Source organism: Carassius auratus, chromosome 50 (assembly GCF_003368295.1).
Source record: "Carassius auratus strain Wakin chromosome 50, ASM336829v1, whole genome shotgun sequence".
Lineage (NCBI taxonomy): Eukaryota > Metazoa > Chordata > Actinopteri > Cypriniformes > Cyprinidae > Carassius > Carassius auratus.
This window is the reverse complement of record NC_039292.1, coordinates 9,573,653-9,598,533: the sequence shown is the minus strand read 5'-3', so window position 1 is coordinate 9,598,533 and position 24,881 is coordinate 9,573,653. Positions and strand designations below refer to the sequence as shown.

The following is a 24,881-nucleotide window of genomic DNA, read 5'->3' as shown; positions in this document are numbered from 1 at the left end:
TTGCATATACATAATATTTTGAGTTTTTTGTTTTGTTTTGTTTTTAAGCTTAGATATTATGATGTGAGCTTGTTAATACGGTATGTCTATGAAGAAATGCATTTTATTACAAAATAGTTTTTAAATATTATTTTGTTGTTTTTGTATTCCCAGTTACAATATCTAAACATTCTTAAAGCGGGATAGCATGTAACACTACATAATAAATTCTTGCTTACAGAGAAAATATCTTCATTTTGTCTTACTGTACTGGCAGTGTAAGTACAGGTATAAACAAGTCTAAAAACAAGGAATAAAATCTGCTAGTGCCAAGACATGCACTTGAATTAAAGAAACAGCATTAATGTCTTATGCAATGTTGCTTCTAAATTCTGTTTATCTTGTTTTAAGAAAAAATACTTCAGATAAAAATAATGACTTTTTTTGTAATTACCAGGATTCTATCAAAACAGCCAACAAAGTATTTGTTTAAAACATATTTTGTTTTCCAGTGGTGTCTGATTATGATAATCCTTGGTTTTATTTACTGTTTAAAACATTTGATTGCATATTTTCTTCCAATACTTTCATGAGAGTTGTTATACAATGTCAAAATTATGCAATGTATATCATTCATATAGAGTTTTTTTTTTTAGGTTGTTTTGTTACTACAGTTAATGTTAGGTTAAGAGTTTAGGTTTGGGATTTACTTTTATGTTTTCAGGAATTTTTCTTTTTCTTTTGCATTCTCATAAAATTATGATTTTTCCACAAGGCCAAGTTGTAATACCTGCTATTCTTTTATGCATGTATGTGTCTTTTTTTCTTTAATATCTTAAGCTTTTTTAAGGGCATCAGAACTGAAAAGCACAATGTGATTTGTCAGTCATTTGTGTTGGCTGACCCTGATGTTTAATCAAAACCATCACACTTATGATCAACCACAATGCATTCTCTGCCATGTCATTTCCTCTCTCACATGTGCAGATATGCATATGTGCGAGAATCATGATGGCAGCAGCTTCCCAATATCATGCCAATAAAGCAGCATGCCCCACACACATAGACATATGCACACAAGCCACAAAGATTCAGAGATGTATTATAAAGCTAAAATGCAACTAAAGGCCTATTCAGATGGGACTGTTTTTCCAACAGAAGCTGCCCAGAAGCATTAACAAGATGGCCAGGTTAGCTGACTGACTTGCTTTTAGAGGATTTGGGTAATGGACAATGGACACGATACATTTTGGTAATAACTTCCATCCAGATCAGTATATGTAATGACAGATGTCCTTTGTTAACAATTGCAACTGAACCCCACATCAAACTGAAAATGTCATTACGAGAAATGTTATAACAACTATAGAAACAATGCAACCATAGTAGTCCAAGCATTAACAGTGGAAAACTTTATGTCCAAGTGTCTTTAATATCATAAAAACATCAACCTGTGTCCAAACATAATTGATTGTATTTAACTTACAGACTTTTTTTTATAGTGCTCAGCAATGGATATATTATTAGCCAACTCCCAGTTTTATTACCACTAATCAGAAAAGCCTTACCAATTATGGACAAGACTATTATTGTGTGGTGCCCTATGATGTCACAGTCTGAAATCCTCTGGGACGGTTCAGCCAATCAGTGTAGTTGACTGTGTAAACACTGAGATTTTTCCATAAACCATCTCACAGAAACATTTGACACCGGTTGGGATTGAGTACCACATTAGCGAACACTACTCCGACACATTTGCATGATGTGGTAGTGGTCATTATGTAATTGTGATAAAAGAACAGACAAGTGCACTCAGGCTCTTTCCTAACAGTTATATAACACTACTGAGGCAAATTCTGTGGGAAACCCAATGCAAGTGAGCTGGCTGTTTTTATCCAGATTTTCGAGCTGGAGAGGATACATCTGGAGTTGATAGTTAAAGTGCATCAACAACAGATAAAGTCAAGACTGCTTGTTTGCATTACAAAAGCCTTGACTTCATTAAACCTAATGCTTGCACAGGTTCCTCTCATTGTTGCATGCAAGGAGACGGGAGACAAGTTGACCTCAGGCCTTTAGTTTTAGTGATAAGTTTCTTGGATTTAATTTAAATAGTTAGATTGTAAAATGGGTTCAACTCAATATATGCACGAAAGTCTGAAATGACGCTAATTGTAATGTGATAACTATGTCAAATAAAATTTGGGATCAGTAATGTGTCAGATGTGCAGTATGAGAGACAGCAGCATAGTGGAAAAAGTACATTTTAGTGTGAACTATCCCTTCCCATCTGTAGCACTTATGAAAGGGTGGGTGAAATTAATTTAGTGTAGCCAATTTTTTAAAGCTACAGATTAATCAAATATGATGTATAATCCAAGTTAAATCAGCAGTGATTTAAAACATGTACAATGCATGCTCTTCCAAACAATGACTTTTTCCACCTTATAGTATAGTTTGTGTCACGTGTAGAGAATAGTCAATCTTTATTTTAGATTCTAGAGAATCTTTACATTTGTTCTCTATTCAATTTCTCTTTTTCAGCTGAAAGAAAAAATGTCCACTGCTTAAAAAAAAAGAAAGATTAAATAATAATAAAAAAAATCTAAAAATAAAGCATTTTAAAGGAGGGGTGAAATGCTCATTTACACTCAATCTCCTGTTAATCTTGAATACCTATAGAGTAGTACTGCATCCTTCATAACTCCAAAAAGTCTTTAGTTTTATTATATTTATAAGAGAAAGATAGTCTCGAGAGGCTGGAGGCGTGACGTTTGGGCGGAGTTAAAGAATCACGAGGGCGAGAGCGTTTGGAAGCTGTGACATTACCTTGAGGAAAAAACCATCATCCAAAACAAACCATGGCTAACAGTCAGATTCAGCCGTTTATTTATGATCCAGAATCAGATCCCGAGGCTGAAATTGAACAAGAGCAGCAGCCGCAGCAATGACTACAGCAGGACGTCTCTATGTGGTATTTATTGAAACTGTATATATTTGCTTAGCGGTTTTGGAAAATGACTAAGTTCCACTTTATGTAAAAAAAAAAATATTTTTTTTTTTAAGCTGTACATGTGGAAAGTGCAGTTTGATGACATCACATCACATGTTGTTTACTTGATGTGCTTACGCACCGATAGCTAAGTTAACAACACAGAGATATTTGAAGCAGTTTTACTCACCGCCTGTGGTTCCAACACACGATCGTGACCCTTTTTCGTTGGGACTGCATCATCCTTAAGAAATAAACGATGTGCAAATCCGGCGACAAACTGTGCCTTGTTTGTAAAACAAGCATCTTCAAAATGCAGGGAACAAACACAAACACTTGCACAACTCCGTTGATGCTCTGTAAAAATAAACTCCATCCACTGGTCCCTTAATGCTGTTTCTCTTTTGGTAATCTGTGCAGGGTTGTCTTGCCCTGGCAACCAAAAACACACTTTTTTGGTGATAATTCGCTCTCGCTCTGATCAGTGAATGTCTGTGCTCAGCGTGCTCTGCTCTATGGGAGCGCGCGCTCTTCCGGCAGAAGTGCCCTCAGGACCCATATAAGGAAATTCCGCTCCATCTAACGTCACACAGACCCATATTTGAAAAAAACTTTCCGAAACTTGTGACAAACCGGAAGAGGTTTTTTTGTAACAGAAACTTAATTTTTGAAACTTTGTCCATGTTTAGCATGGGAATCCAACTCTTTAACAGTGTAAAAAACTCAGTATGCATGAAATAGCATTTCACCCCCCCCACCCCCCTTTAAGCTATTTTTTCAAACTGGACAGCTAGATTTAGTGAGCTTTTCTTTCAGAAAAACTTTTTTCCTTCCTCTGAAAAAGGTTATGGTAGCCACGTCCACTGTGAAATTTTATTGGTCCAGAATCCCGCTCCTCAATTTATATTTATATATATGTTCACCCAAATGGCAAACTGTATATCCAAACACAAACAGAAAAATAAAAACATAAGAGAGTGAAAACTCTGATAATAGATATTTATATACATACACATTTATACAAATTCAGAACACTCATACCCGTGTCTTTTGTCTGATTTGATCATCTCGTTTTCAGTCAATTTTTCTTTTCTTTTTTTCTTTTTAAGTGGACTATCCATTTTTTAATTGTAATTTGAATACACAAAGACAATAGGCCACAAATGCAACACTTTAAAAAAATCCACTTTGAGAGATACAGATAAAACACAATGATATCCATGTTTATGAGAGCACATAAAACCAGCAATGCGTTCTCAGAAACTGGTTATCTGGACATGTTATGAAGATATTTTGGAGCCTACAATGTCCTGTTTAAGAGTTGCTAGAAAACAACAATAGTCTCATTAAGTGAGAACTCATTTCTTGCACGCACCCCTTGGTGGACTCCTTCATGAGCAATGCTAACTCTTTTCATATATATTTTATGTCTATTCCTTGTAGCAGTTGTTAATTTGAATTAAAGAACATACAGAACCTGATTTTTTCCACTGACGAAGCGTCAGGTGCGAGGAATAGCCATCACTATCTATAAAAGTTAAGTCATGCTCTTGAAGGTGTCCTATAGGTTTTCGGTAAAAGGGAAGGGTCATCCAATGAAGTATAACCAGTGCAAGACGCTACCTAAATGCAGAATAGATTGAGGGTCTGATAGTCTTAATACTGAATGCAGTTAAAGTAGTATAACACTTTTCTTTTTAATTGTTAAACAACAGTTTTGCATTAAGTTATGTTTATATAGCACCACCCACTGATCAGGTTAACATTCTAAATCTGTTTTTACTCAACCATGATTACATATCAAGAGAACGAAATTAAAATTGCATTCACGACTCAACTAACACTGCATATTTTCAAAGCTGCACCAGTATTAAGACTATAGACTGTCCAGGCTCTTAGAGGGCTCCAGTTTGGTTTAGGTGTGAGGTGAGGGCAGAGAGACAGTGGAGGAAGCTGGAGGGTTCGATCATGGCCAGTTTGGATTTGATGGTCCAAAGGAGGGTCCAGGGATCCTAACTGCAGCTCCGCACTAACTCACCATCCCAGACTCCCACTGGAAACCTAAAACAAAATCATATATGTTAGTTATGTGCAGAATGTACCTGTAAAGTTTTTAATTCAGTACATTTGAACGTTAGTGTGGATATTGTTTTTAAATAATGAGAATAAAAAGGTTTCATGGGCCATCAAGTGAATAAAAAAATCTAATAATGGCATTAATTACATATAATACAATTAATCACAAATAATCAGCTTGATAAAAATATTGCTTGAATTCATTGTGGATTTCATGCAGTCAGGGTCATGATTAAATCATGATAAATAAATAAAAATTAATTGCATAATTTTTTAATGTAATTAATTGTACTAAATTAACACTTATTATTTTTTTATTTTTCATATACATATAAACCATTTTCTGCCACAAAAAAAGATAATGCTGACATAAAAAGGTGACATTATGGCATTATGTTGAGGTTATTACATAATTATTGCAAAATAAAAAAGCTATTTATGAAAAAGTTGAAATTGTGCGGTAATAATTATGGAACAAAAAGACTTAATTTAAGATTTATAATAATTATAATTTCAGAATTTGAATTGTGTTTTTTTAATTATGTCAGAATTTTCGACTAAGCATCTCATAATTTCTACTTTTTATGTCTTAATTGTGATTTACCAAAGCATGATGTGGTGGAAGTGGACTTCCATAGTTAGAATCCATAATATACATTTTTTTTTGATTTGCTTATGCACAACTAGAAAATTATACCAAATATTTATGAGATAATATGAGAAGTCATATTTATGAAACAAAGTCAAAATTAAATTAAATTTATGCATTTAGCAGATGCTTTTATCCAAAGCGATTTACACTGCATTCAGGCTATCAATTTTTACATGTCATGTGTTCCCGGGGAATCGAACCCCCAACCTTGCACTTGCTTGCTTGCTAGCGCAGTGCTCTACCAGTTGAGCTACAGGAACACTAAAGGATTATAACTCTTTATCCCAATTTTGACTTTTTATGTCATGGTTATGGTTAGGCACAGACATGAAAGTGTTACCTGTGAGAATGTGTGTGTCGTCTCTGGCGGTGGGTCCTGGGTAACTTGTGTGATGGGATGTGGGCTGAGTTGATTGTGTAAGGAAAGGGTTTTGGGGTAGTTGTATGGGATAATCAGGTGGCCAGTGTAGAGCTCCTGTGCACTGTAGCTTTCCGCCCAGATCTTATCTACACAGCAGACACACTGTTACTACCACACAACAGAGGATTATGGGAAACAGACAGTCTGCTCTCGTGCGTCTGCAACATTTAGCTTGCTGGGGTTGACACTGTTCACTGCGGGCACATCATTTCTATCAGCACAATGCTTTTAAAAGCCACAAGGTATGTTTGCATGCAAAACACATGCTTTTCAGACATGATGAGACAAGCCAAGACATTACCCAGAACAGTGAGGAGTCATTCGATTCCATTATATTATTGTGAATGTTTCTGTTGACTCTCATAAGAAATCGTGTTCTTTTGGTGTAACAAGCATTGTCATCGTGTCAGGATGTGACTCTAGGTCATTTTTTTTATTTTCATTATGCTGCCTCTTAATGTGATTTTAGTTTATTTGTTCTCATTCTGGGTCATGCTTAGCTTCCAGCGAACACTGGTTTAGTTAAACACTGACAAACAGCAATGAGTCTTCATTTATTTCGTTGATGTTTCTGTAAACTGACAGCAAACTGCCATGTGCAGTAGCCTCAAAAGGATATATTTAATAACAGCTGCATTTTGGGTTTGGATGTCATTATTTTTAACAATAATTTAAAGATTATAATTAATAAAAAAAAAAAATGAAACACATGGTTAATGGTGGACCTTATTATTAAAACCTTATTATCTTATGCTTACCAATGCTGCATTTATTTGATCAAAAATGTCAAAGGTGAAATCAGTAAAATTGTGAAATGTTACAATTTAAATGTAGTGTTTTCTGTTTGAATACATTTTAAAATTATTGTGACGCAAAGCTCCAGTCTTCGGTGTCACAAGATGCTTCAGAAATCATTTTAATATGCTGATTTGCTGCTCAAGAAACATTTAATATTATTATCAATGTTGAAAACAGTTATCCTTCTAAATATTGTTGTTGAAACTGTGATTTTTTCGATGATTCTTTGTTGAATATAGGGTTCAAAAGAACAGAAATTATTTGAAATATTTTTTATTTTTTTATTTTGGATGTTCTATAAACCAAATGCCTAAACTTTATTTGTTTCTAAATGAAATTAGATTTTGAATCAGAGATTTCCAATGTGGTCTCAAACCTCACTGTGTATGCATAATATTTATTAACTTTATACTGGACATTTTTATTAAAAATTCACATAAAAAATGTATTTAGTATGTTCTTTATATTCTGTTTATTAACTATATAATATACATAATGTAAATATCTGTATATATCTATAATGTAACTATAATGCACCATCTGGGATTATGTTTAACCACAAAAACATACAAGAGATAAAAAGCTTCAAAAGGGGGAAAACAAAAGAAGGAGAAATGAGATTTGTAGACTATTTCATAGCAGTGCGGTAATAAATGAGTTATATGTGTGTAGGCTTTATATCAAAATGAATGGCCTTTGAAATACAGTATGAAAAGTTCTTTGCTAATAAAACATCCTACGGGAAAGCTGAGAAGCTTGTTTTCACTGCAGTGACATAGCCAATGATCTCAAACAAGCAGAACGGGACAGGCGGGGGTTTGATGTGACATGGAGAGGAACAGGGCAGCTGAGATTGGCTTTTACATGTCCATCAAAGAAATGCTCACCCTTCTAAAACAAAATGGCTACCAGTGAGGCTATGCCCAAATGCCCTCCTCATCATCCTATTGGTTAAGAGATGGCAGGGTTTTAGCCAAGTGCAGCATAGGAAAAAAGATCAGGTTAGTATGAGAATATATCCAGGTAGAAGCAACCCATAATCGCAGACGCAGGATCAGCCTTCAGCGTCGTCAATGTGAAATGCTGTATTACAGGATTTAAGGGAAACTGATCCTGGATCTGCACTTAGGGGCGATTTCTACAGTCATGAGTAATAGAAATCCATAGGATTGAGAAGTTATGATCAATATGAAGGCCGTAAAGGAAATGATGGCGTCTGCGTTGGAGATGAGGGCAGCTCCATTTCAATTACGACGATGCGACTGCAATAGAAATGGACGACAGAGCATCCGTTTCCAATTCAGTTTCTAGTATGAATATTTTATTAACATGTAACCAAATGAAACTGACCACACCCCCAATTTATCTTTCTTTGGCTTGCTGTTTAGATTAAGCTCCTATGAATATGAGATAAGCGAAATACAGCAATGGTACAGTTATTTCATTTTCAGCCATACTGAATTTCTACTGAAGAAAAGCTGATGACAGGTACAATTATACAGGAATAGTTCACCTAAAAATGAACATGCTGTCATCATTTACTCAAAATTTTCATGGGTTTGGGATGTCATGAGAGTGAGTAAATAATGATAGGATTTTCATTTTGGGGTGGACTGTGCCTTTAACAGTTTGCCGATGTTTGTAGGACTGGATTGTGACCTGATCGGGTGATTTTGGAGGTTTGTGGTTGGTCTGGTCAGTAGGTGTTTTCAAGTAGCCATCATCGTAATTATCCGCCATGAGCTTCATACGGTTCTGTGTCTAGGAGAAAAGAGGGGGCATAGATGTAAGGAAAGATTGGGGGGTAGAAATGGATGAAAACAAAAGGTTGGGGTTTGAGAAGAGATCAGTCAAAAGCACATCAGTAGACCTTGTTTGCATTCAGAAACCCACCAGTCAAAACAAAGATGTATTTTGTCTAGGCCTTTTAAGTTCTCTGTGATCATTGATTTAAAGCAAGCAAACAACTTGACCTTGAGGACAAACAGATATGTTCGGTTGAAGTCTTGTGACACAGTCCATACCTGCTGTTTGAGCTGCTGCACCAAACGGTCCTTCTCCCTCCGCAGCTGGGCCACTTCCTCTTGTGTCTTCTTTTTTTTGGATGAAGACAGCTCCAACAATGCTATGTTAGCATCTTTCTCACTTATGGCTGCCAGCAGAGCTTCCTGTCTGTGAATTACAATTTTTGAAATCAAGTTATGTTACAAAATGATTCATTTTTTTAACTAAATTTAAAACATATCTTTATAATAATAATAATAATACATATTATTATTATTTTTATTAATACAACTATTTAAAAAAGAAAAGATTTATTAAAAAGAAAGAAATTGAATTATTAGAAGTCAATTGCCAATGTCAAACTGAATTTATTATTATTACCGTATTTTTTGGACTATAAGTCGCACCTGAGTATAAGTCGCATCAGTCCAAAAATACGTCATGATGAGGAAAAAAACATATATAAGTCGCACCGGACTATAAGTCGCATTTATTTAGACCCAAGAACCAGGAGAAAACATTACCGTCTACAGTCGTGAGAGGGCGCTCTATGCTGCTTAGTGTAGGCTACAGGAGCACTGTGCAGCACAGAGCGCCCCCTCACGGCTGTAGACGGTAATGTTTTCTCTTGGTTCATGTCAAATTAATTTTGATTAAGTCGCACCAGACTATAAGTCGCAGGACCAGCCAAACTATGAAAAAAAGTGTGACTTATAGTCCGGAAAATACGGTATTATTATTATTACTACAATTATTATTTTATTTATTAATTAAATTATTATTATTATTTTTACAATTAAGAACAAAAATACAACAACAAAAAAATTCTAAACTATAAAATCACTGACTGAAATTATAAGAAGTCGAAGCCCAATGTCGAAAAGCATTTTCTCATTAACAGTAGTAGTAGTAATAGTAGTAGTAGTAATTCCACACTATTAAAACTAATTTAAATTAAGAACAAAATGCAAAAATAAAACAACATTTTCAAACCATAATGACTCATATAAGTAGAAATGATTAGTAGTCCAAGCTCGACGTCAAACAGCACTTTACAGAAGTACTGTGGAAGTGCTCTTCAAAGCAATTGACCTCAATGATGATGACCAGGAGTCTTACAACATTCGATGGAGCAGGTTAAAGGATGTTTGCTTTCACAAGTACAAAACTTCTCAAGGGAGTATGGATTTTGTCAAAATGATGTGCATAATTGTCTCAGAAAGACTGAAATAACTTGCTTATTCTTGTTTTTTCAACATATTCCAAGGCGCAGGGCTGGAGTGTGGAGACAGAAATAGCAAACAGAACAAGCCAAGTGCAGAGTGAATCATCCTCTGCATTTATTATCTGCACAAACACATGGCACGGAAAAATATACCTAGTTAAAGTTTTACAGTCTATTTTTCTGTCGTGATGTTTATCTGCTAAACTGATTAATATTATTAACACTACAGCTTGCCAAAGTGACCTCAGAATGAGCTCTCATCTGAAAGATTGTTATGTAATGATTTAAATATGTGATCTGGAAAATATATTTATTTAGATCACAAGTTCATTATATAACACATATCAAATGTGCATCCTTCACAAATGGCAGTCGAAGATTAATTATATTTAAAATCTTTACAATCTGATGTTTGTTGCTGTTCCTACACGTTATATTGAACACGTTCATGTACTGACGAGACTGCATGTGTTCAATTAATTAATAAATATTTAAGATTTTGATTGCAACTAACTAATCCTGTTAATTACCAATAGGTCAAAATCCACTGTATCAGATCAAAAGACCACTAATTTTTATTGCATACATCAAATGTACACTGCAAGCGAGCAACAAAACTATAATGCTCTTTAAATGTAAATATGGTGTAAATAAGAGATTTTTCTGCATTGTTGCAGCTTTATGGATTATAATGGAAGAACTCTGTGTACGGACAGTCAATGAGCTCATGCTGAACACAGATGCATGAAATTATATAAACTAGCAGTGACAGCTTCACTGATTAGAACAGAATGGAAGTGCCCTTGTATTGTCAAGTTGCCTGCTTTCTGTATATCCTTTGTATAGAATCTGAATAAAACTATTGTTTTTCGTGTTGCAATGCAAAGTTGGTTGTTTAGTCACTGCCTTGATTTATTAATGTATAAAACAGCATAAAAACCTTCAGGAACAGTTTGTTTTGGATGTGCAACCTGTATGAAATATATGGCCTGCATCTTCCCCATGCGAAATAAGATTTACATTTCAAATAACGTCGACAAACCTACTTCATCCTTTCAGTCTCTGCTGATTCACAGTTTTTCTTTGTAATCACTGTTATGATAAGATGTACAATGAAAGTTCATAACGTACTTCATCTCCAGCACCTCCTCCAGGTGTCGCCTCCTCTCGGCCCTCAGTGTAGTCAGATGAGCCTCTTTCTCAGCCAGAGACTGCTGGGTGGACGACATCTTGGCCTTCATGGACTCCAGCTCTAGCTTCACTTTCTCCATCGCTCCCAGGAGCTCTTCCATCTGTTTAAGTCATAAACAGAAGGTAACTTATTTGTTACTGTTTATTCTGTACGTCACAAATGGACTAAATGTGTTGTCTCTGTTCGGGGAATTTTCGCAGGTGAAATCCAGTCATTTCAATAGGAATCCACATGATCGGGAATGCTGAGTGAGTGTGAAAGATTTCTCCTATGCATTTTTGGCATCATGTTCAAGTTGGTCACTTTAATTTGCCACATTGACCAACAAGCTGCTGGACATAATTTAGATTTTTGGGTGAACTAACCCTTTAATTAAAATGTTTGGTGAACTATCCCTTTAAGAATAAAAGCTACAATTAAAGATACAATTTCCACCCAATAATACAGTTTGATCGTTATAATGGAGTTAAAATGGAGTTTTACTATTTCATTAATTTACTTTTATTATTTTGACTTTTCTAGGTCTGGAAATCACACCTGACTACAATTTTGCTTCATCAAATATTCAAGTTTTTCAAGATTGTGGGAATCCTGGTTATTCAAAGAAAAAAATCTAGATTTTTTTGTTGTTGTTTTGGTTTATTTTTTGTCTTATTTTAAATCATATTAAGTCACCTTTGAAGTTTGCTGAGGTAAGAACCAGCATGCTGTGCTTTAGCTTTTAGACAGTTTTCACAATAACCACTCTGAGAAGTTGTATCTTAAAATTCATCCCCTTAAAAGCGCTATCACCACATAAACAGGGAGACAGGCGTCTTTGACAACTGCATCACCACTCACTGTTATTCTGAGCATCTCATGTCAATAACATTTTTAGGGTTTCATATCATAGTTTTTGTAGAAGCATCAAATAGTCAACTAGTCATACACACATCCCATTGAATAGTCGTTTCTGAAATAGTAAGTCTTATAGTATTGACCTGTTTCTCCTGGTGGGTCCGTGCGGCCTCCTCCTGCGCCAGCACCATCTCCCTCTCGGCAGTGATTTGGACGCTCTCTCTGAGAGCTTCCTCCAGCTCCTCGATCCGCTCTGCCTTCTGCCGCAGTGACTCCTGGGGCAGACGGGGCTCAGCTCATCATATGCACACCAGCACAGTTTGACAATATACAGCGATCTGTCGAAACCTTGGAGCTTACGTCTTACCTGCTGTGGGCCATCATTGACATTTCTGCCCTTCCCTGACGGCTCCTTGTGTTTGCCAGAGGACTTCTTAGTCTGCTCTTTCATTTGCCTGAAACATTAACATGAAGCACTTGTTAGAGGAACTCTCTGGAGTTTAATATTAAAATAAAGAGTTTAAGAGATTTGGGGTGGAGGGGACTATTTAATGGCTGGAAAAAGATACCCGGTTTTATTATTAGTTAATACATATCACCAAGCCTGTTCACATAAATAAAAACTTCCTTGTGTTAGTCATAAAGCTAAAACAGCGATTTAACAGAGGGGCAAAATACATTCAATTTCTTTGTTTTCGTTTTAAAACCCCATGAAATCATTTGACGAAAACTTCTGTGGGACATAAAGAAAGGCTTTTTTTATGATTTTTTTTTTTTTTATTAGGCAAAAAACTTTATTTATGTCATCCATGAACTGACAGTGTCAGGTGGGATCAGTGTGTGGGGCAATCTCATTTTAGAGAGCTTGTGATTGGACAAAATGGATGCATGATAATACATACCATATCTGCTTAATCTGCATTTTTTAATTGATCTGATGTCAGATAAATTTATAAAATATGTAATTTTATTGGATTATATAATAAATATACATTTTTAATATTAATATATATTTTTTCATGTTCATTTTCCCTTTTTTATATATTTATATAACTTTTCCTGTCATTTAAAACTAATTTAAAGATAATCTTTAAAAATAATTTAACACTGCTAAGTATAATCTTTAGCCAATCTCAAAATGAATAGCAATTTTACTATACATTATATTATTGGGATGCCTAAATTCACAAACACATTTCAGTGTTTGACTTTTAATTTATTTTGACAAAATAGTGTAGAATTTATCAGTTATTTGGACATAAGATGAAAATTATTATTGGCCAGAATTATAAGATTGGTGCATCCTCAGAAAACTGATCTACTTCAGGATGTCATTAATACTTTTGGCTAGTTTTCTTGTTTTTTTTGTTTGTTTTTTTTTAAGGTTTTTTCAACTAGTATAAAGTTGTCTAAAAGCTACATGAAACTTTGATTTCATGTGGTCTTAAACAGATTTGACTCTAGTTCTTGAAGACTCCATTTATGTGTGAAAGTACACATGTATTTACTAACCTGGAAGCCACACTAGGTACACATTTCCAGGTGAAAAAAGGGAGACAAAAAGAAGAAGTTCAAAGGCCACTCGGCGTGAGAAAAAAACATTTGATCAGTGCTTCAAAGCCAAACTCAAAGAGGGGGAAAGAAGCCCAGTCAAAACATCAACTTCGTCAAAAACAGACACTAAAAACACTTTGACGGTGATGCATAAACAGCAAAAATGGATAAAGATGTAACACGTTTTTGTACTGCTTCACCAACATGACAAATAATCAAATAAAATCAAAAAAGAGGAGACACCAAGTCAAGCCAATCAGGGAAACAGACTGACCTCTCCAGCTCACTGATTTTTCTGTCCTTGTCGTTCTTCTCATTCTCCATCTGACGCAGGATGTCCAATAGACGATCAACTTCAGCCTGGGCTTTGGCGGAGTCTTCCCTGTGTCTAGCCACATCAGCTTCAAGTGAAGAAATCCTCTCAGATATCTCAGCGTTGGCCTGTGCATTGGCTGCGGCACTCTGGACCTAATAGATCACCATGATATAAACACACCAACAAACTCACATATATACAGCCTTGCTTACACTCCCATTTGTTTTTTGCCTTTATAGTTTATATTAGCTACATTACTATACTATGCACTGGGTTCCCACATTTTTTGACCAATGTTTTTCCACAGCCATTCAAGTTTTCTTAGAATCATGGTAGATAGCTAGCTGGAATTCTATTTGTATATAAGGTACAAATCTTTTGAATAAATACGCTCTCACTCACTTTCTTTAGCTGGTTCTCAAGTTTAATACATTCCTCCCTCCTCTGTTCAAGGGCGATTTCTAGGCTTTTCAGTTTGGAGTCTTTCTTCAAGCCAGATGAGGCCAGCGACGATGCATGCTCTTTGAGGTCCAGCAGAGAAGTCTGAAACCAAATTGAAGTCCCGGGTATAGAGCCATCAAACACTTGTAGTATACATGTTGATATTGTTTTGACAGGGACTCAACAAACCTGTCAATTAGGATGTCTGCTTTAAAGCGTGTTTTGAGATTGACTAATTTATGTAAGTAATTTCTTATGTAAAGTATTTTATCACAAAAATCAAAACACTATTTTTATAATAAATTAATTAATCAGTATTTTGTCTTGTGTTCTAGTAAATGATCAAAATATACTTAAAAGAACTTAGCAGGGTTATAATTAACTACTAACGATTAGACACATTTTTGCCAACTGAAATATTGAACTATAAACTAACATAATAAAACTAATAGAACTGATAACCCGAATGACAAAATTACTAAAATTAAACCAAATTTTTAATGAAAACTGAATATATAAAAAATTATACATGATCCTAAAATAACACTACAACAGAGATTAGCTAAATTGCTAAGACTTGTTTCAGCTATCTTCATTTTATTTTTTAATATGTTTAATATTAAATATTTTAAGATTTACTTTCAAATTTAGAGCAAAATTTCATAAAATATTAAAACTTGTTTTCAGAGAATATATCTTGAATTAAGTTTATCTAAACTGCACTGGCCAATAATATTTTCTTATTTTAAGCATAAACCATATATTTAGTATTTTGAATCTATTTGCCAATGAGGTAAAATTAGGAAAAATAAACTATTATAATATTCTCTGTAAAGTTTTAATATAGTAAATGGATCTTTTTTTTTATATTTTACAAATATACATATATATATATATATATATATATATATATATATATATATATATATATATATATATATATATATATATATATATATATATATAAAAGACAAAATTACAATGTTTTGTGTAGTGTATTTTTCACAGTGCATAGCTGCATGTTGTTCTACATATTGTTATGTGTTTTTAATGGTGATCTCTAACCTCTCGGTCTGACAGGTCTCCCTGCAGCATGCTGACTTTCTCCTTTAACTCCCTCAGCTCTTTTTTACTGTTGTCCAGCTCCTCTGCCTTCTCTCGCTCCTCTCGGTCACGTTGCTCCTTCAGGCGCTCAATAATACGTTCCTGTTTACAAGTGGACACATTAACATGGTGCTAAAAAGAAAGCATACACAACGAGCATGAAATGTTTCTAACTAAGCACAGATGGTTCTACTCCAGATGCCGTGATGCCATTTGGAAGTGCACCAATGATTTGTCCTGTAGTCCTGTTGTGGCGTGTTTTAGTGTCCTCTAGAGGTGATCCTCACCTTCTCAGCCAGTGAGTCCTCCAGTGTAGTGAGAGCCGTGTCTGTGTTAGATGTGTCCGTCTGTAGGGACTTCACCCTCTCTCTAAGGCTGCTCATCTGCTTCTCTTTATCCCTCAGCTGCTCCTGCAGGATTTCAATCTGAAACACAGGAGTTGATGTAAGATTTATGTGAATTGACATTTTCATAAACAACCACACTTTTACTGTAGTCAATTCTCAACATTTTCTAAGAAAATTTTTAAATGTATGTCCTGCATTGTTCTTTGTTAATGCTTAAAGTAATATAGAGAACATGAATATGAATAAGCTGGGTTAGTCATCATTTGTGTTTTTATTCATTTATTTTTCTTTGTTTTATTATTTGTACTTTCAATATTTTTAAGGATATTGGATATGGTGACCAATTTAGTAAGATAACATTTTGTTCATTTTTATCAACAGTTCCCTGTTAATGAAAGTTAAAATAAATTTAAAAAATGTATTGTATCGGTGAAATCCAGTCCTCACTTTTTTCTGAAGTACATTCACTTTACGCTCCTTGACCTCCAGCATGTCCTTCAGATCGTGGATTTCTCCATTGAGTGTGCTTTTTTCTTCTGACATTTCCTGGATTTGCTTACTCTTTTTGTTTAACATGGTCTCCTTCTCCTCCAGACGCAACCTCAGAGCATCCACCTGCAAAACCGTTGTATGCAATGGTCAGAGAATCTGCTGGTGTGATGGGTGAAGCCCAACCACTGGAGTGATCTACTACCTCTGTCTGTAGAATAGCAGCACGTTGTTCTTTGGCGGTCAAAGACTCTTTAAGCACTTCAATATGCTGTTTGCTGTCAGAGAACTGGTTAGTCAGGGTCTCCAGCTTGGTCTGTAAGCCAAGGAGCTGACTGTCCTTCCTGGAAAGGTCTTGCTTAACTTGGTCCATCTACAAAACAGAATTATTCAAGGTTTGTTATTCATATGTGAGACTAATCCAGATGTGTCCTTCTAAAGCAGACTGTGGAGTACCTTGTTCTTCATGAACTTGGTGTGGTTACGGTAGACCTCCATCTGCTTGGCCTCCTCCTGCCGTTCCTCACAGCTAAGCATGCTACTGGAGCGGAGCATCATGACCTGGTCCTCCAGCTCTCTGAGGCCCCGCTCTAGAGAACCGATCTGAGAATCCTGAGAGATGCAAAAAATTATGATTTCAGACATCATTGGTGTCTATCAATCAATTCCAGTGTGCAAAATAACTTTTCTGCTGCGCCATTTTTGGTTACCATTTATTTTCATTAAATGAAACATGAACTATGGAACTCAATGGCTACCAGCTACTTTTTGGTCACCAAAATTAATCAGAATAACTTCTTTCATTTTCAAAAGAAGAAAATAAATTCATACAGATTTGGAACAATTTTAAGGTGAGTAAATGACAGAATTTTTTATTTTCGGGTAAACTATTTCTTTAATCACTTCAACAGAAGAAGGAAAATCATGCAAGTCTGCCACAACATGAAAGTGAGTAAATGATGATAGAATTTTTTCCTTTTTTAGACATTTGTACAATGCACATTGATTCCTTGGCTGCGATCTTAAAGAGCCCTTTGAAGCTGCTCTGAAACTGCATTTAGGACTGTCACTGGCCACCATTGAAGTCCATTATATGGAGAAAAATCCTGGAATGTTTTCTTCAAAAACGTTAATTTCTTTACGACTGAAGAAAGAAAGACATGAACGTCTTGGATGACATGGGAGTGAGTAAATCTTCACGAAATGTTTATTCTGGACATGAACTAATGCTTTAACATGAAATTAACTGTTTGTAAACATTATAGCCAGTTTGCACTTTTAGCTAATTAGTTCCTTAATTAGCACTCTTATTAAAAGTATGCTAAAGTGTGATACACTGATACATATGAAACACTGTTTGATACATTACATAAATTTGTATATGCTTTTAATCCACTGACAGACAAAGCATAAATGTGGTTGCTGTCATCATATGTAAACAGTTACATTAATTTAAACTGGAGCTAAAGTACTACCTTCATCTCAATTACAGTCTGAAGAGCTTTGGTTTTCGTAGTCTCTGGCGTCCCCTCGAGGCGGCGATGCAGCTCCTGAAATGAAAGACACATGGTTGGCACTTCCTTCACACCAGTGCCAGAAATACAGCTCTCAGATATTTCATCACACCTTGAGGAAGAGCAGCGCTGTTTAGTTTTGGCTGAATTCTCTATCACATTGCAGGAGCTGTACTCTATTAAAGGTACAAATAGGGACTCCTGCTATCTAGTTCAATCAAGTATTTTATTTTTTTGTACTTTGAGGAGAATAGCTGTGGTCATTATGCGACTGAATGTGGTATAATGGAGGATGACGAGAGAATAGTCTGCTTTAATTCACTACAGTTGATTATATATGGCACTTACCACAAATAGAGCCTAAACTTTTTTAAAATAATTTTTTCATGTATAATGAGGTGCTTAATTCTCAGAAAATGTTGGCTGTCAACCTCAGGAAGTTGTACTAAATACTGAATGAGCCGTTTTATTTGCTATTCATTTTATATGAGGTTTGTCATTTCAGCAAACATTATTAAAAATTCAGTTTAAATATGTGCCTTGTTCAAATTTGTTTTATAGCAGTAAGTATTTTTTAAATATCAAAATAAAAAACACTTATTTGTAATAATGATCTATTCAAGCTGCATTGCATGCTGGGTGCTTTCACAGTGCACATGCACTGTAGAAACAGCACGATGCTGTTTGTTTTAAAGGCATTTCTGAGAATACAGTTAAATTTAAGAGAAGACCATATGAAAGTAATGCAATTATTAACCTTGAATATAGTTTTTAGCATATTATATAATTTTCATATTTTTTTCATTTATATTTTAAACCCTAGCTATCACACACCTCTCTCAAAGCTGCTAGCTCTTTATCACGCTGTTCTAGAAGGTTCTCCAGGTGGTGCGCGTGCATCTCGGCATCTGCGAGACGACGTGTGCGCTCGTGATCCTCTTCATTGGCTTTAGAAGAGGGTCCTTTGCTGTGCAACATCTCCAGGAGCTTTTTGACTGACTCATCGCGAGCAACTAGTGTCTGCCTTTGGGTCTCCAGGCGAACCTCCATCTCCTCCAGTGTACGACGGAGCAAGAACACCTCTCGAGCTTGGCGCTCCTGCTCTTCGCTGGGCTCGCAGGCCAGCGGCTCCCCGGGTGGCTGGAGAAGCTGGTTCAAGTCACGCTGGATACGCAGCTCGGCCTGCAGTGCCTGCACGGTTGTCTGCAGGTGCTGTGATGGATAGAAGAGAATAATATGCAGTATTTACTCACAATAAAGTTGAAACAGAAGTAGTTCATTATCCAGTTACAGTGTAGATTTGTAGATTTTGTAACTGATATAAGGGAGAGTTAACAGCCAAGAAGTTTCACGTGATAGTTTATCAGCTGTTATCCTATTATTTATTATGGCTTCTCTTTATTCATCAGTAAATAAATACAGTGCAATTTACAGCATCATCTTTCATAGAAGCAGTAATACGAGTAAGTACTGAGAGCAGTTATGATGTAAACATCTCATTCATAACTACTACAACAACCTGAAATATGAAAAAAAAATTAATAATATAATAAAATTCCCCCAAAAATACTGAAATTAAAATACTTAAATATAAAAATAAGCTAACAAACAAACATTAATAAATACTATAATAATACATAAATAATAATAAATGAACACTCGTCCATCATGTGAGGAACAAACCAAATTTTTTGTTGTTTGGTTAATTTTCCCCTGTAGTGAGCACACCCCCCCAACTGCTCCGGGTGTGTGTTCACGGTGTGTTTGTTCACTACTCACTGCTGTGTGTGTGCACTTGGATTTGTGAAATCCAGAGCACAAATTCTGATTATGGGACACCATACTTTACCACAAGTCCTGTCCTTTTCTTTCATTCCTTTATCACCAGTTGTAATTAAAGTTGGCAAGAAAACTGAAATAAATATATGCTAAGGCTCAAACTTTTCTTTACTCCAAATGTATCCATTCAGATGCGACTACTATGCTGCAAACATGATGGCAGCCAAAAGGTGACTGAACAACAGTAATTGTACATTTTCTTAATCATACACACACATAAACAACAGTGCCATAATTAATGGTAAGGTCTCATTAAGCCAAACAGGCACATAAATACTAGCCAAGAATCACCAAAAACACATACAGAATCATAGCTCTGAGCTCGTGGTGAATTCAATCTCGTGTGAACGGTGTGAGGAGTGTGATAATGCTGATTATGCTTTGAGTGAATAACCAAGTCGTCATTAGCTTAGTGCTGTATGCCCCTTCGTCTGGAAATCTGTCATGACAGCCATGTTGCAGTGAATCACAGTTTGAAGCTAAACATTTAAATAAGAGGAGTCTTTCAAACACAACATAGATGGAGGCCTACGCCACTGTCACTGCTATCAGAACTCATCCATATCTCAACGTACTTTTAAAAGAACCACTGAATATCAGAAAACAGACTTTCATCCTTTATCAGCTCAGATGTATTGCACATTGAACATATTGTAGCTTGCAGGAATTCAGGCAGTCAACTCAGCAGTGAGCCGAGCGCAGCAGGACCAGGATGTCCATTTCAGGATTGGCCATTATTAGCATCACCTCACAGCAGAGGTAGACTTTTCCTTCTCATCTAAAGAGAAGCTGGATCTTTAATCACTCATATCTTACTCCTATATATCTATAAATGCACTGATGCAGTGAAAATGTTATGATTATATCATCTTTGTCTATAAATAGTTATCAGTATCCAACCTAAGATGGTTTGCAGGTTTTAGCTGGTTTAAGCTGGTCTATATATATATATATATATATATATATATATATATATATATATATATATATTAGGGCCGGGACTTTAACGCGTTAATTGAGATTAATTAATTACACAAAAAATAACGCGTTAACTAAGATTAAAAAATTCCCGCATTTTTAATAACTTATTTTTGCACCGCGGAACGTTTCTCACTGGATGAGTGTCGGTGGACCGATTATACTGGAGCACCAACTAGCGTTCGCATATCACCGCAGCACATCGAGCCTCAAGTATCACCTCAACGCAAAACATATAGCAGCTAGCGTGGACTTAACACTTTATGTTGAACTATGTATTTTGTTGGTGCAACAGTTAATGTTGAGCTCTTTATTGTTTTGGCCAAGGTTATTGAGAGTTGGACTTAGTATGTTATGGCCTCTGAAGCAACAGAGAGATGTTTTCTAATAGTCAGTGTTTCCAATGTTCTGAATGTAATTGACAGTATTGTGTTTTACTTAAAAAACACTTTACAGAAGGTTCCAGCACCTATAAGCTTCCTGAATTTCTGAAATGTACTATTTCTAAATTGTTTCTAAATATGCTATTGCTACACTTAATGGCAAAAATTGCACTGGTCTGCTAGACTTGGTTGAACAAAAAATAAACAATATTTTGTTGCTTAAGCTTATGTATTCAGTCATTATTCAATGGTATACTATAAATCCATGTGAAAAAAAATACTTCTCACTGTTCTCAGGTCAAATATTTATCTGCGATTCAAATGCGATTAATTTCGATTAATTAAATACAAAGCCTCTAATTAATTAGATACATTTTTTAATCGAGTCCCGGCCCTAATATATATATATATATATATATATATATATATATATATATATATATATATATATATACATACATACATACATATATATATATATATATATATATATATATATATATATATATATATATATATATATATATATATATGCACACACACACACACACAAACATGGCTGTCCTTAGCTGATGTGGGGCCCGGTGCAAGGTGGGGGTGTGGGGGTGTCCCCATCGGTCTGTTTCCATGGGGCCCGGTTACACCCAGTTACAACCCCCCAAGGACGGCCCTGTATATTATTTCAGCTTTATTTTAATAACCAATTTTAAATAGTTTTAGTTGTGGTTAACACCAACAAAACTGTAGTTGTGTTGTCACTATCTTTAACATGTCTAGCTCCTCGATATTTCACACTCACATTGTATTCGCAAACATTTCTGCCACATATATGGCATAAGACAAGAATAGTAAGATTAGTACAGTTGTATGTAACAAATTCGTACATATATAATCCACATATATATGACATAGTATTGAAGTATGTTACAAGTTCTGACCGTATTGTTTAAATTGATGAAGTACGTCACTCATGTATTCGTAGTGCTCTATGCCTCAATCTGTTTTTCAGTGTGAACACACTACTAAGCATACACCTACCACTTTAAATGCTCCAGCTCTCTAAAGTCAGATTCTGATTGGCTGTCAATGTTTTTATTGCTCACCAGCTGGAAAAAAAATTCAGAAAATGGTTTCAACGTAATCGTTCCTCAATGTCATTATCATTATAGTTGTGGTGTGGACTTCAATATTGTTATATAATTAAAAGAATTATAATAAAATGTATAGTTACCCTGCTTGGTGTGAATGGGCCTTAAAAGAACATTTAACATCTTAACTTAAAAATACACACTTTAATCTTAAATCCCACTGAAACAGTAAAACAGCTCTCAGATCAGCAATAAACATCCATTTCTACTTAAAAAACAGGCATATCCTGCCAGATGTACCCACCTGTGTCTCGTCTTGCACAGCGCGGTACTGCTCCTTCCACACTACTATTTTGGACGCCTCGTCTTTGCGCAGTGCACGTTCCTTCTTCAGCTCCGGGCTCCAGAAGCTTTTGATGGAGCTCATGGAGGAGCCGAGCTTGCTCTCCTTCACCTCGATCTCCTTTCGAAGGAGCTCGTTCTCCCTCAGCACCTCCTTGAGCTGGGCTTGGAGCTCCATGATGGTGTTGTCCCTTGCCTGACGTAATGAGTGAGGGACGGTTGATGCCGCGTGGATCTCCCCTCCAAAGCCCATAGAGTCGGTGGACACTGCAGGCACCATGGCCATATCCGGCGTGCTGCCTGTAACTGTTCCTCGGACCCCGTAAGGAATGCTGCCTCCGAAGCGTCCCGTCGTTACACCGCTTTTAGGGAGGTCAGGGGAGGTGCCTATTGCGACCTCATTGTCACTCATGTACATCGGGCCCGATGTGGCATAGGCGGCATTTAGAGATTGAATGTTCTCCATGGACAGTGTCTTGCCTCCAGAGCCGCCCGGGCCTCCGCCGCTGCCCCCCATGCTGTTGGTGCGACGGTGGCCCATACGGGGTGACTGAGGCAGGCGTGGCGAGCGTCCAGAGTTGCCCTGGTTGTTTCTACCCCCGCTGTGATTGCTGTCCATTTTGCTCACAGAGCGTGAACTTCCGTACATATTGTCAGGCTTAGAGTGCAAGCGAGAGAACCCACCGAAAATTTTATGTGAAGGAATGTGCTAATAAATGGGCCAGGTCATTTTCATCTCAAGTATAAGGAATGTGATCTGTCAAGCAAAGGCCAGTCTTCTGTATCTTTCTGTCAAATGGAGCAACTATGGTGACCTGTAAAATGAAATAAAAAGGGAAAACACACAACTTAATACTATAATCACACAAGAAATGACAGGATAGTCTCTAAAAACTATAAAAACACTATAATCAGGTCTGCAAATGCGAAGACTAGAAAACTAGAAATTTGTCCAAATCTACCAGGATAGTAGACTGTAGAGAAAGGTTTATTAAAATAAAGTGTTATTGTTTATTGTTTTATGATATTTTGTGCATCATTTGCAGCTACATTTGTAATGCTAAATTTCATTTAGTAGGTATGATATAATTATTACAGCTATAACTCGACTTGCCAGGTTACCAAAGAAATAAAAATAAAACTCAAAATCAATTCAAGACAGCAAAAAAAGTATATATTTGACACTGGTTTCAACAAACAGCAGAGATTAAAAAACGTATATGTTCAGTCAGTGATGTTAAGCTGTGTTCCTCCACACCACTTCTACTAAACATTACAGTTTAAGTCTAGTCACCTTCATTTTAATAGCACTTTTATACAATACTGGTTGTGTCAGAGCACCTTTACAGTGTCCAACAGGAAAATAGTTTGTCATTGATAATATTATTATGCATTACTCAGTAGAAATCTGGCTCGTGCTATAGACAATTACTCTCATATATAAAATAATTCACTCAAGCTAGATAATGTAATAGTGTTGCTCCCATTTACACACCGAATGAGTGAATCAAAGGAAAGGTGGGATTTTATGGACTCACACTCCAAGGTTATCAAACATTTAATGTCAGCGGCTAAGCCAGCGTTATTATGGCATACTAAGCTGATGATTTATATTCTAAAACAACAGATATTCAGTGTCCATCGCTGTCGACTCAATAATGCTGCTGTATTTAGGTGAATGCTGTTCTGCTCACAGCGCTCACAAACCAACCAGAAGCGTCGGCATTTCCTACACACCACGTCTATAAGACTTGCAAATGCGCAAAATCATAGACTACAATTCTTACATCCGAACAATTTCGATTACAGATATACTAAACCTAATGTTCCGTGACATTCATCCGTGCAATCGCTCAGCCACAATCCTGAGCATCCTCCCTCAATGTCCTTCTTCTCCACCATTGCTTGGCTTAACACATTTGCCTTCTCTTTTGTCAGTAATAGTTGTCCAGCAAATGCGACAATAAATGAGAGGCGCTTTTTGAATATCAAGATGTGTAGGCTAGATATGGATTAACCGAAACATATGCGAGCATTCACTAATTTATTATAAACCACGATAGGATTTTTTCCAAAAAAATATTTTTACCTTGTATGGCTGATCTGTTTCAGCGACCGTCTGTCCAGTAGATGTATGAAAGAGGGGGAAGCGGCCTAGTTTTTCTTTGTATTGTTTTATGATTTCATTATTTGCAGACACACACCAGCATCTTCACAGAGCTGGAGGACTTCAGTGACGTAACGCCTACGCTGCGCGCTCACAACACTCGCCTCTGAAATGCCAACGCCATGGTACGAAGGTCATTTTAT

The 24,881-nt window shown here is 36.1% G+C and overlaps 1 protein-coding gene across 3 annotated transcripts; it reads right to left on the bottom strand.

Annotated features, from left to right (window-relative positions):
• Nucleotides 1-3,956: 3,956 nt before the first annotated feature.
• LOC113066922 (ELKS/Rab6-interacting/CAST family member 1-like) lies at nt 3,957-24,809 on the bottom strand. 3 transcript variants are annotated; one of them, XR_003279233.1, is made up of 19 exons: nt 24,661-24,809; nt 22,534-23,386; nt 18,776-19,153; nt 17,903-17,977; nt 16,884-17,039; nt 16,633-16,800; nt 16,386-16,553; nt 15,879-16,016; nt 15,553-15,693; nt 14,449-14,589; nt 14,005-14,198; nt 13,689-13,700; nt 12,544-12,631; nt 12,320-12,451; nt 11,279-11,439; nt 8,943-9,090; nt 8,578-8,679; nt 6,040-6,206; nt 3,957-5,032 (listed from the first exon to the last, which is right to left on the bottom strand). XR_003279233.1 is itself a non-coding variant. In XM_026239055.1 (18 exons), the coding sequence occupies exons 1-17, from the start codon at nt 23,218-23,220 to the stop codon at nt 7,836-7,838; spliced, it is 2,916 nt and encodes a 971-aa protein (XP_026094840.1). In that variant the 3' UTR covers nt 6,087-6,206; nt 7,806-7,835. The 3 variants fall into 3 exon arrangements, 2 of the variants coding, with proteins under 2 accessions (XP_026094840.1, XP_026094841.1); XM_026239055.1 differs by lacking the exons at nt 3,957-5,032; nt 24,661-24,809 and adding an exon at nt 7,806-7,862 and having other exon boundaries at nt 6,087-6,206; nt 22,534-23,220; XM_026239056.1 differs by lacking the exons at nt 3,957-5,032; nt 13,689-13,700; nt 24,661-24,809 and adding an exon at nt 7,806-7,862 and having other exon boundaries at nt 6,087-6,206; nt 22,534-23,220.
• Between the last annotated feature and the right edge of the window lie 72 nt (nt 24,810-24,881).

Bases quoted from the DNA above. Each gene is read 5' to 3' on its own strand.
- LOC113066922 (XM_026239055.1), bottom strand. From the start codon at position 23,220: ATGTACGGAAGTTCACGCTCTGTGAGCAAAATGGACAGCAATCACAGC. The intron at 17,040-17,902 runs GTAGTACTTTAG...TGCATCTCTCAG, and splicing joins AGACTGTAATTGAGATGAAG to GATTCTCAGATCGGTTCTCT. The intron at 14,590-15,552 runs GTTAGAGATCAC...ATTTGGTTTCAG, and splicing joins GAGACCTGTCAGACCGAGAG to ACTTCTCTGCTGGACCTCAA.